Raw genomic sequence first — 12,819 nt, forward strand, 5'->3', positions numbered from 1 at the left:
TGCTTGTAGCTCCTAACAGCACTGCTCCAGTGTTGATTTTACTTCCTGTCTGACTATAAAGCAGTATATTAAGCCAAAGCTGTAGGAGGAAGTGCAGTGCTTCTAATGTTGAATCATTCACCGATTGCGTGTAAGAATGGTATCATCCCTCTGACTCCACAAGCCGCAGCCACACTAAACAGGACTTCCTTGGATAGGAGGTGCTTCTACTATAATCACTTCACTGGGGACAACTATTACACAGGTAGATGGGCTCCTCTGTGTGTGTGATATACTGTAGTATTCACTGTGATGTGAGATCCTTATATTATTACTGTGATGGTTTGGATATTTAGTTGGTTTTGGGGCCAGTAAACTTGTGGCATAATTAGCTTGTATGGGGTAGGCTAATTCCCATTTGTCTGAGGTATACATACATTTTCAATGATTCAAAGACCTTTGGAATTAGCACAAATAAGGATCTTTTGCTGGATTTGTCACTTTCTGGAGATTTTACTTCCAATCTCAGTGTTGTGAGCCCTGCAATGGTTCCTCCTGTGGTTTTATTAAGCATTGTGCCCATTAATCTTACTGGGTTATTGAGCCTGGAATCAAATGTTTTTCTTCCGCTCCCTGCCCCTCTCTCTCCCTTTATTCTCTCGCTCACTCTCTCGCTCTACCTCTCTTCCCCTCCCCTTCACCATACCCTCCCCCTCTGCATCTCTCTTACCCCCCCTCCTCTCCCTCGTGTCTTTCCCTCCCTCCCAGGCTCATGCTGGTAAAAAAAATATATCTGCAGACAGCAGGAGCACAGGCACGCCTGACTCTCTCGCAGATATCCCACCCATGTGATCTCACAGGCGTCCTCCCTCCACTCCAGTCAGGATCCAGCCTTTCAGCCGGCAGAAGCTAATGAGTCTTTGTGTGGCTAGGGTGAGTAAGACAGAGAGGGGGAGGTAGAGAGGAAGGGATAGGGAGAGTTAAAGAGAGAGTGCCTATCTTCATTTAACAATAAACATATGGTACCGGCAGTGGCAGTCAGGGCTGGGAAATGTACAGGTCTCTCTGTGCCTCTCCCTATCTCTCCCTCTCAGCCGGCACTCAAGCCCTCAGAGTGGCAGGGTCGCAGCAAGTCAGTGGACTGAAGCAAAATGGGAGCCCTTCATTTATCCTGTGTCACCTCTTTTTGAGTGCTTCATTTTGCTCCCAAGTCTCACTGTGAGAAGGGGGTCAAAGGAGTCGGAAAACACGCCAGTGGACACAGGTCAGTCGTTTCTACCCGAGTTGGCACAAAGTGCACCCTTATGTATTCGTTTGCAGGACCTGATGTGCCATGACTTGCTACAGATGCTGTGGGCTTGTTAGTATAACTTGGGGACGAGAGCTTTCACTGGGACTCCATATAGCAGACTTGCAGTGTGAGTATTGTGTGTCACCTCTGTTGATGGTGATTTGCGAACCTTATGAATGGGGAAATTGTCCGTTGGATTCAGAATGTGAGCGTGCCACCGCGGGCTGTGGACACAGTTCCTAAAGGAACACAGTTGGTTTGTACAGTGCATGTGTGTGCGCTCAGTGAAGCCAGCACAGGGAGGGGCTTTGCAAGCAGGCTTTTGCTGCATTATTGCTCCCAGCATTTTCTCATGCACCGTGGTGTATTCCCAGCCTTGATTAGGTAGAACACAACATTGGAGGAGACAAAGAAAGAACTGCATGATGTAGAGGGGGAACGAGCTCTGTTCTATGGCTTGTGCTGTTAGAAGTGGAGTCTGCTTACATTAGCCACTGTGTTACAATACCCTGTCCGGGTGGATCTATTTTGGGATAGCTACAGTGTGAGATAAGACATCGTGATCCTTGTTCATACAGAACATTCTATTTGTGTACTTGTGGTTCTGTGTGAAGTTGGTAATAGGATATTTGTCTTGTAATATTCTTAATTTGTGTGGTTTCCTCAAAAATGATTATCCTCCTTAGTCTATATTGTATTCATTCGTTTTCAGATGTAGAGCTGCAGTGACATTTATGTTTCACAGACATAGGGCTAGAGGAGTATCACTGTGAAATCACTATTTGTGCCAGTATATCAGCATTTCCATGGAAACCACTTTGGCTATCAAAGAATAGCGCAGCATCCGCTGAGGGCTAAGAATACGAATGGTTTTTCAACAATGGGGAACTACTGAAAATAATGACAAAATATACTTACATTGTATGGGCCGGGCCCTACCATTTGTAAAATGGAACTCAAATGTCCATACTATTTTGTATTTCTCCTGAATTACATGGAGCATTGTCCAACTTCCCAGTTGGACATCGGTAGAAAAAGAGGTATTAACCCTCTTATACCTTTTTACGTTTCCTCCATTGATTATAGTCTACATAGAAAGGCTCAGTAGGTTACAGGAAACTGCTCAATGTCCTTGACATTTATGGTGTTTCATTTTCACACCGAATGACCCAAAAAGGTGAATGAAAGTCTTTCAAGTTTTTCAATTATCTTGGCATTCAGGCAGTCTTTGATAAGTTGCAGCATCTGTGCACCCTTTGATGCTAAATGATAAGGTCAAGTGGCCATTCTGGACTGATTCAATATTTCATGAATGGAAATGCTGATAGGTTTGGGATCAAAGTATGTAGAGTTTGTTGTGATCCATTAAAGTGACAATGGAACAGAATGATTGGCGTCAACAGTATGAGTTGCCTACTGTACATGCAGTGGGCACCTCACATTGGACATTCCACAGTGCAAGGTACTGTAGTCGATGTTGGATCTCCTCCTGCTGCAAGCAGACCTATGTCATAGTAACTGCCACACATGGTAAAAATAAAATGTAAAAGTTGATTTAACGTACAATTTTACGGCAGCCATCTGCAATAGGATTGTGAGTTTGCTTAACATTTTGGCATATAGATGAACAAACATACATTCTTAAGTAAAATTGCATGTTCACTCAACTTTGAATTATAGGTTGAGTGAGCAATGAACAGACAATTTAACTTGAGAATTTATTCTACCTTTCAGTATTACATACATCATAAGGCCTTTCTTTGAGGGCCTAGTTGACAGGCCATATCAAGACTGCAAGTGCCATTATGCTGGCTTGCAAAGTGATGCGTAATTCCTATTGGAATCCTGACAGAGTGAGGATATCTAGCAATTTGAACTTGAGTATGACTGCCAGGGTAGGGAAGGTTGATTATTGAGACGACCTAAGTCACATAAACTGGTAAGGCCATCTCAGTAACGGGTGCAAAACGTCCAACTACTAACAGATTGGATTAGTTTAGAAAAATGTATTTAATTTATGTTAGTGTAGCATAAGATATTAATCAACTAAACACAGATATTGAAACAAACAATTCTGAAAATCAACCTGCAATAGAGCATGCTGGGAAATATGATAATGATGGGTATGGCTTTCAGTGGTTTTGAGCAAACATACATTTGTAATTTGACTTGTCAACCTTGTTCAAATTCAGCTCACTTCGATCTGAGTTTGTTGATTCAACTACAATTGTAAGGCAACCAGCTGCAATATGATTGCGTATTTGGTCAACATTTGGTCATATAACTGAACCAACAGCAGTGTTGCCTTCCAAAGGCAAACATGAATTTGTAATTCGGCTCAACAAGTTTTTATACATTCAGCTCAAATTGAGCAAAGTTTTTTGAGTGAACAAACGTTCACACATTACCTCAATGTCTTGTCCTTCTGAAGTCTTGTTTCCTTATTTCCGTGTTGAAAACAAAGAGGAGTCGGAGAGAGAAGCTGCCAGTCATTCTTCCCTAGCTCTGCTATCTATCTGCATGATAACGGTCTCTACAAAATGCAATTACTATCGTTTGTGTAATAACGCATAGATTTATTGATGTCTAAAATGACATTATTCATATCAAAATAATTGCTACTAGATTACTGATGCAGACAATGACTGGTTGAAGACCAAGTGATGTAACATGATTTGTGCGGGGAAGGTATAGCAAGTTCCAGAAAAACAGTGTTTGACAGTTACAAAAGTAAGACTTCTTAAAGTCAGTAGCCTAATTTGGCACTCAGTATCTGTGTAGTTGACTGATGAGCCTGCTCTTGCTTTGATTGGTTTAATTGCACCATCAGTCAGAGTTTAATGGCTGTCACTGGTGGCTGCTCTCCGCTGGCCTCTCTTGTAGTCGTCTGCTGTGCAGTGGCATCGGGGAAGATGAGGGACTCAGAAAGGGGCTGTATCCCAAATGGCGCCCTATTCCTAATGGCACCCTATTCCCTATCTAGTGCACTACTTTTAACAAGATCCCTACTATATAGGGAATAGGGGGCCATTTCGGACGCAACCAGGGTCTTTCCTCGGTCTCTGTGACACTGAAAGCTAGCTAAACACTCAGGTTCCTTTATTCAGCCAATGGCACTTTACAGCCCTCTGGGTGCTCCTCCCGGTCAACTGGAAAATGTCCACTTCCTTTTATAGAAGGTATAACCATGTCACTCAAAATGTCCCCCTAAATACTACAAATCATGCCTCAGATTGGAACCTCTCTAAGGAGGAGCACTGAATGTACAACGTTAACCATTTCACAAATCCCTGTTTGATTTTTACATGCATGCATCTTATGCGCACACACCCACACACATTCACGTGCGCACGCACACGCCCACACACATTCAGTCAGTTTTTACAGGCATATTTAAATTCACTGCATATCCCAGAATAAGTAAAGCTGTAGTCAGGCTTTTTAAATTTCCCCTAAAATTTAATTAATACATTTTGAAGCCAGTGGATAATTTCAATCAGTAGCCGGTTGGACGCATTCATTGTGTTTCTGAGGTGCAACAGCAATTAAGTACAGTCACATAATGTTTTTAATTTTTCATATGGTGCTGTGGCCGGATACTAAAAGCCTGCTTTGGGCATTAACGTCTCATTTCATTTTCACCCCATGTTGTTCTTTTGTGATACATTTTTTATTGAGTTTAACAACAGTCAGGCAGTGTTTTTATGAATACCATCACGAGGACAGGGCAGAAGAAACAATCTCAGTCCGATGTCCTTTTTCTGTGGTCACTCAATCAAAGACAGCAGAATGAACTTCCTGAGGTAGACGTATCATGCAATCTGCAGCCTTTGCTCCGGGGGGGAGCTGGGCAGCAGCTGGGGGTGTTGCAGCAGCTGGGGGTGTTGTGTTCTGTGACTCATTGCTCATTGACTGTGTTGAGGAGTACTGCCCAGACTGGCGGGGCCTAAGCTGGGCATTAAATCCTGTGTTACCTTCCTTCCCTGTTGATTGTTGCAGGTGCAGTGGCGGAGACGGAGAGGAAGGCCATGAGCGGAATACTTAAGAGAAGGTTTGAGGAGGTGTCCTCCTCGCCGTGCTCCTCGTTGCGGGAGTCTGATTACGAGGTCTCCTGCAGCGAGAGCGGGGACAGCAGCGACAGTGTCAACCCCTCGGCCTCGGGTACCTTCACCCGTGAGTCACCTGGCTCCCACACACACAAGCACACACACACATGCACATACACACACACTGCTCTCTCCCACTACAGTCAACGAAACACTCAAAACACTACAAAACACTCATTGATATGCTCAACACTGACACAGTGTCGAAAGAACAAACAAATAGCTACATTCATTGTTCATATTGTACATTAGTGAAAGAGACATTCGTTTTTTAATCAAGCATGTGTCATTCAGATGTTACTAATCCATCATAACGTTGCTTTTGTAATGGATGTTGAGTGTGTTAGGAAACCTATTGTCAATAATAACTTGTGATGACTGATATTCTGAGTTCTGAAGCCAAAACCAACCCATGGCCAGTAGGAATATAATTCCGATAACACAGTTGAACTGGTAATGGTAATGATTGCAAAGAGACACTCTCTGTTAAGCATTAACAATTTAGATTTTATTAGGTTTTTGTAATACAAGTAAATGGTTTAATTTGTCAAAAATAATTTAGGTTAAAAAAATCTCACATGTATAGTCAAATTTGATGTTTGAAAACATACGTTTTTGTATGTTTACCATGCTATGAACAGATGTTGATCAATTTCTTTCATAGCCACTTCTTATGAACATTTGTCATTTATTAATTCAAAGTGTGTGCTTCTGTGATGCTCAGAGGCTGAGAAATTGGTGACTGAGCTAATCTGACATAACGGTAGGACCTAAGATGGCCACCAATATGGGCAATATATGGGCCTATTGATTTTTTTTATAGTGGCTGCCATGCCCCCCATGGGCCAAATCTGGGGTGGCTCCATATCTATATATTTTCAGGGTACACACCGTGCACTATATATACAAAAGTATGTGGACACCCCTTAAAGTTAGTGGATTTGGCTATTTCAGCCACACCCGTTGCTGACATGTGTATAAAATCACTGTGGCACTGATGGCGCCACTGATAAAAATAACTGTGTATTAGATTACCTGTATCTTTCTATGAGCAGATACGATGTTATTCGTAGGAAAATTTGGAAAATTTGGTAGATGATTCCTCAGGGGACAGATCTATGTTGTGTTTGGTGACAGATGCATAGGAGGACCAGGAGGACGCTACTCTCAGCTCTAGTCTGCACTATGCAGCACAACACATGGCTCCCCCAGCTTCTCCCCACTAAAGAGGTGCCACAATGTATCAGGCTTGCTCCTGAGATGTACAGTAGCATTGTCTCCTGGGGAATACAGAACAAACCTGTCTTGGGTCACGTTAGTGTTGAAGAAATAACCCAGCTCCTCTCCTGGTGTGATTGCTTTTAGTGAAGCAGCCTTGGAATTGTGAGGTCTTTGAAAAGGGCTACTATGTATTCTCAAAGATACATTTTTAGAAATGGTTGAGGCAACCCTAATCGAAAATGGACAAGAAAACGGAAGAAATACAGAGAAATATACAACTATGTTAGGTATTGCAAGCTTTCGAAACAAAGACAGCCACAAAGACAGTATGTATAACCTCCCAGTAATTTATTGGGTAAAAAAAACACCAACGTTTCGACATCACTGTGCCTTCTTCAGGGTGCAAGCTTGAAAACCATGTGGATACCCGAAACAACAACTTATAAACCTTTTTTCAAGACAACAAAGAAAAATTCCAATCGTGAAGCCCAGACTGGTATTGCCATGTTGTTAATGAAGACATTGTCCTTATGGCACAGAGTGGAAAGCTACACCAACCAGATGGTCCCCATTTGTCCTGTTTGTCTGACCTCAAGTGACCGCTGGGAAAGTGACTCTACATCCAGGCCTGGAAGGGGGATTATTTATGCTCTCAGTCTTTGCTTTCCTTTTTTCCCTCTCCCTCCCTCCCTCCCTCCCTCCCTCCCTCCCTCCCTCCCTCCCTCCCTCCCTGCCTCTCATAGAACTGCCCTTAAAAAGCCACAAGTAGGATCGACATGCCAAATGGCAGCGTTGGGATGATGAAACACTGCTTTACTAAACTGGGTTGAGTTAAGGCTTTTTATTGTTGTCTGAGAGCTAGCAAAATTACTCCTGAGGTTCTAGGGTCATGAAAAGTCAAATAAAAAATAGGTTTTCAAATCATGCAAATAGTAAGTAAGCACAGAATAGAAAGGTTTGGCTACACATCTACACCATTGAGAGCGCATCACAGACAGCAAAAACATACAACACTTTCCTATGTACATTATGCAGTTTTAAATAGGTGCATTTCCTTGAAACAGTGTCCTTGTTCTTGTATGCTGTAATGATGGTTAAATTTAGCTTTTTGTCATACTGGTGGTTCCACCACATGGAACTGGTTCATCTTTCATTCATGTATGAACAAATAACCCTGCTTCCCCCTGTTATTCATGTATGAGTAGGCCAGCTATCGCTGCTTTTTAACGTTCCTTTCACCATCCACTTCTTCTGTTGTCATTTGGTCCTCTAGCTGACTCCATACTGAAGCGAGAGAAGCGTGTGAGGACGAGGAGGGTGCACTTTGAGAACGTGACGGTGTACTACTTCAGCCGGCGCCAGGGTTTCACCAGTGTGCCCAGTCAGGGAGGCAGTACGCTGGGCATGTCCAACAGACACAGCTGTGTCAGGCAGTTCTCCCTGGGAGAGTTTGCCCTGGAGCAGGAGAGGATCCACAGAGACATGCTCCGAGATCATCTGAAGGAGGAGAAGATCAACTCCATTAAACTCAAGGTATTGAAGGAAAAGGAAGCTACTGAGCTAATGAAATGTACTGCACACAGGGAGATGACATAATGCATCGTGATAAACAGACGGTACTCCATGCACAGTTGTGACATAGCATATACTCGTAGAAATCCAGAACGTGTTTTCAACGGCTAACTCTGTATCCTCTTTTGAGCTGCAGCATGGCATTTGTTTCAGGCTGGTTGCTTACTCTTCAAACCGGACTGAATTTGAATCCCTCTCGTTGGTTTTCAGCTGACTAAGAACGGTACAGTGGAGTCGGAGGAGGCCAACACGCTCACGGCTGAGGACATCTCTGACGATGACATTGATCTGGAAAACACGGAGGTGGACGAGTACTTCTTCCTCCAGCCCCTCACCACGAAGAAGCGCCGGGCTCTGCTGCGGACCTCGGGGGTGAAGAAGATTGACGTGGAGGAGAAGCACGAGCTGCGGGCCATCCGGCTGTCCAGGGAGGACTGTGGCTGCGACTGCAGAGTGTTCTGTGACCCAGAGACATGTGCGTGCAGCGTAGCAGGAATCAAATGTCAGGTAAATCTCTGGGTAGTCTGACCCAGACATACTGACACTGATGAATCGTTAAGTGATCAAATATTTTCGACGCTGTAGATGAAAGCACTGCATTATTGAAAAAGCATTATATAATTACAGTTGCTTATCTGATATTGCCAAAAGGATTACACTAATTTGTCTATTACGTGCAAACTGCAGAATATATGGTCATATAACCCAATGTGGTCCAATCTACAGGTGGACCGCATGTCTTTTCCCTGTGGCTGTACCAAGGAGGGGTGTAGCAACGCGGCCGGCCGGGTGGAATTTAACCCCATCCGTGTACGGACCCACTTCCTGCACACCATCATGAAGCTAGAGCTGGAGAAAAGCCGTGAGCAGCAGCAGGCCTCCCCTGCCAATGGTTACCATGGCGAAAGCAACGGCCACAGCCACGGCAACCCGCTGGTCCAGACCCAACATAGTCTGGAGTACTCTTTGACAGACCCAACACTTCAACAGTCTGCCATCATGCATCTCCAGACAGCTGACAACATGGAAGAGCCTCTAGATGATGAGGATGAGGACGATGAGGAGAATGAGGAGGATGAGGAGGACGAAGAGGACAACAGCAGTTTATGCAGCGGACTGTCTGACTCCAGCACTCAGAGCTTGGCTAACAGTGACTCTGAGGAAGAGGAGGAGGATGAGGAGGAGAAGTCGGAGGACTTTGAGGATGGTGTGAGCACGCCGCCTGTGTCCCACACAGATGTTGTTCCCCTGTCCTCTGTGTTGTGTTACTCTGATGGCACCTTGCCACAGGACAACCACATTGAAAAGCACATGAATGGAAACTCTTATTTACTCAGCTCCCAAGCCGAGTATTATCAGCAGGAGAACCCCAGTGCTGTTGCCTCTGCCAACGGGACGGCCAGCCAACCCAATGAAACTTACGGAGAGGCCTTATCATTCCCACACCCAGTTAGCACTAGCAACGGGGCCATGCCACAAGGACCATTCAACATGGCCGCCGACAAGGCAGAGCAGTACACAGACTACCCCCACCAGGCTGAGGAACAGTACACCAATCAACACTTTACCCTGACCAACGGCAGAGCAGCAACCACTGCCATGGGCTGCTGCACACCTGACCTGGAAAACAACATGGTCCAATCTAAAGGAACATTCCCTGAGCAGCCTGGGGGCATTAGCCAGATGGAGTTCCACAACAACTACCTGAACAATAAGAGCTCCCAGGAAGGCTACGGTAGTAATGGTAAGTGTTTTGTAGCAGAGCAGCCAAAGGAAGTGTCTAGTGCTAATGATTTGTCTGAAGGGCCTTCTCTAGCAGACAGTACAAAGACACCTGCATTTGCAGAGAATCTCCCCCAGGGCGCACCAGTTTAGTTGGCCTAGCTTACCTGTCTGTAGACTTCATGTTGTGTCTTTTCTTAATGAACGACCCACTGGGCACAGTTCAATGTCAACTAACGTGAATTCAACGGGAAATCAACAACAAATGTTACCGTGTCACTGGATTTAGGTTCAAAGCTAGGTGAAAGAAAATACTAAATGCCCTTGCATTGATTATTTTTTGCAAATCCAATCAGTTTTCGACATTGATTCAATGTCATCGCATAGATTTTTGGGTTGAAATGACGTGGAAACAACATTGATTCAACCAGTTTTTGGCCCGTGGGAAGGCTGACCAAGTGTTGAAGATCTTTATGGCCTTTAATGGGAACTAAACTTTCCAAGTAATTCGCGAGACCATACATTACATTGACATTACTTAGCTACAGGTTCCATGATGAGAAACATTTCTAATGAACCCGCTGATTTCTAGTATTCTAAAGTGCAAGATGGAATCAGTCAACAAAAACTGAACGCTATAAGCCTGTGCATTGTATCTCGTAATTTTAAAGGTAAAGTTTTAAGCATATATTGTGAGTGGGACTTTTCTATGTCTGTGTCAAATGTGCAAAAAAAATATTGTCACAGTTTATTTATTGGTTCTGAAGTATGTGTATACTTATGTTTTGATAACTATAAATGCATGTTCTTTTGGGTCTTTCAATGGCATTTATGAGAAATTGACCATGGTCAATTTGGGTTGATAAAATCTGTCTCAATGTACTGTACAAACCTTATTATTGTGTTGTCACATGTAAATCCACGCTTTTATATGGTCTGGAAAAGCTTGAAACAGACTACCACTTGTATTTATTTATTTTGAATTATAATGCCAAGAGCACCATTTCATTGGAAACATTCAAGTGTTCAGACTACGAATGTAGTACTTTGACAGCTCTCAAAGACCATATACAGCTATCAAATATATGGGAACAACAGGACAATAATATGATCAGTAAATCATATTTTATGGGGCTTAATTTAAACATAAATATGTCATAATAAAAAACACAAACTGGGGACAACATAGGTATTGCTGAGTTGGACAGGGAAATGATTTCAAGTACATATTTACAAAAACGTTCCATTCTCTTATGACAATTGACAGTAAATACCTGAAGAGATTGGTTGTACAGACGAGAATGTTATCGTGTGACACAATTATTGAAGTGTGAAGAGCAATAATAACAGGGCATTTCGAAGGTTTTAATGAAAGTTTGAACGAAAGCCATGTCATACTCTTGAGAGCCACATTCAGGCATTTGAGGTCGGACAATCAAGCAAGCCTATGATTCATATCAGCGCCAAGTTAGAGAATGACTGATCAGCCTGGGAGAAAAGGCCATTGAACGGAATGCTCCAGATTTGTATTGCTACAACTGTATTAAAACGTTAGGGACAGCCTTTACAATGAAATACCAACATTCCCTCTCCATAAAAGGAGTGGGCAGCCCTGCATGTATCCCTGTCTAAGTCTGCACCGTGTCTCTATTCAACCAACACTACTTGATTTGTGATTCTGCACCTGACTGAAACACAAAATAATGTTACCTCACCTCATTGGCAAACAAAGTGTATCCAGCTGTCAGCCAATCAGTGCTACTGTATGGACTGTACAGTATCAGTGCCAAAGCATTTAAGGGAAGGCAAGATACAGTAACATTGCATCCAATTGAGTAATTCTGCTGTGTTTATGATTTTCAGTATTTATTATGAATGATATATTGAAATGTGTATTTATTGTGCTTTACTGAACTGTCTGTATTGGATAAAAACATGTTTCTGTCTAAAATGTTGCTCGTTTCATGACGGTTGTGAGTCGTACAGCTCCATGTGCCTGATTTCCTTATATCGCTTACTATAATGTGAAACAGAATACTTTTTGTATGGAATGGTATAAATGTTTCAATGTGTTTTGGTTTCTTAACGTTAGATCAAGCCAAAATGTTATGCAATTTTTTTGTTGCGTTTTTGCTTTAACAATACATGACCTTTAAATAAAATGAAACCATGTGTTGTTTTTCTTTGTGTTTAGCTTGAACAACTTTTATTTAGAAAAAGAGTACACCAACAACCCAGTAAGGATGGGTCAAGGATGAATTCCTTTGTGCACAGCGCCCTCTCCCGTTGAACATAAGAAATGGTGAAGAATGGTACTCATGCCATACAGCATAGGTGTGAAACTCATTCCACGGAGGGCCTGGCATCCACAGGTTTCACATCCTTGTACTTGATTGATGAATGAAGGTCACTAATGATCTCACCTCACCATCTCGGGCTTAATTGAAAAGAAAACAGACACTAGGCCCTCCATGGAACGAGTTCGACACCCCTGCCATATTCAGTCATTGTACTCACACAGAGTTCCTTTTACTAAAATGGAAAACCTCAAGGATCCATACCTAAAAGGCACACGGTTCTAATTTATTGACAGACTGCAATAGACCCCTGTTTCTCAGTCCCAGACATATTCAATAGTCAACTAAATTCTAACATTCCATTGTCAGTCAGCATTCTCCCATCGATTCGTATAAACTAGCCCGCACCCTTGCATCGAAACACTGACGTTTGTGTGATGCTCTGAGACTCGACTCAAAAAAATACAATCATACATTTCATGTTGTAAACCAAATCAACATGTTCCCCCTTTCTACAGGTCCCATTTAAGACTACATACATTCCATGTTGTGAACCAAATCAACATGTTCCCCCGTTCTACAGGTCCCATTTAAGACTACATACATTTCATGTTGTAAACCAAATCAACAT

At 42.9% G+C, this 12,819-nt stretch overlaps 1 protein-coding gene across 2 annotated transcripts; it reads left to right on the forward strand.

Moving 5' to 3' along the window:
- Positions 1-776: 776 nt before the first annotated feature.
- On the forward strand, positions 777-12,053 carry LOC139380182 (cysteine-serine-rich nuclear protein 3). Of its 2 annotated transcripts, none has more exons than XM_071122633.1 (5): positions 777-912; positions 5,270-5,443; positions 7,871-8,130; positions 8,380-8,676; positions 8,896-12,053. In XM_071122633.1, exons 2-5 carry the CDS (start codon positions 5,299-5,301, stop codon positions 10,042-10,044), a joined length of 1,851 nt encoding a protein of 616 aa, XP_070978734.1. In that variant the 5' UTR covers positions 777-912; positions 5,270-5,298; the 3' UTR covers positions 10,045-12,053. The 2 variants fall into 2 exon arrangements, with proteins under 2 accessions (XP_070978734.1, XP_070978733.1); XM_071122632.1 differs by having other exon boundaries at positions 798-1,243.
- The last annotated feature ends 766 nt before the right edge of the window (positions 12,054-12,819 follow it).

Source organism: Oncorhynchus clarkii, chromosome 22, assembly GCF_045791955.1.
Source record: "Oncorhynchus clarkii lewisi isolate Uvic-CL-2024 chromosome 22, UVic_Ocla_1.0, whole genome shotgun sequence".
NCBI classification, from domain to species: domain Eukaryota; kingdom Metazoa; phylum Chordata; class Actinopteri; order Salmoniformes; family Salmonidae; genus Oncorhynchus; species Oncorhynchus clarkii.

What these genes read in the sequence shown, in the direction of transcription:
- LOC139380182 (XM_071122633.1), top strand. Translation starts at nt 5,299, where the DNA reads ATGAGCGGAATACTTAAGAGAAGGTTTGAGGAGGTGTCCTCCTCGCCG. An exon ending in GGCCTCGGGTACCTTCACCC is followed by an intron (nt 5,444 to 7,870) that starts GTGAGTCACCTG and finishes TTGGTCCTCTAG; the next exon opens with CTGACTCCATACTGAAGCGA. An exon ending in TAGCAGGAATCAAATGTCAG is followed by an intron (nt 8,677 to 8,895) that starts GTAAATCTCTGG and finishes TCCAATCTACAG; the next exon opens with GTGGACCGCATGTCTTTTCC.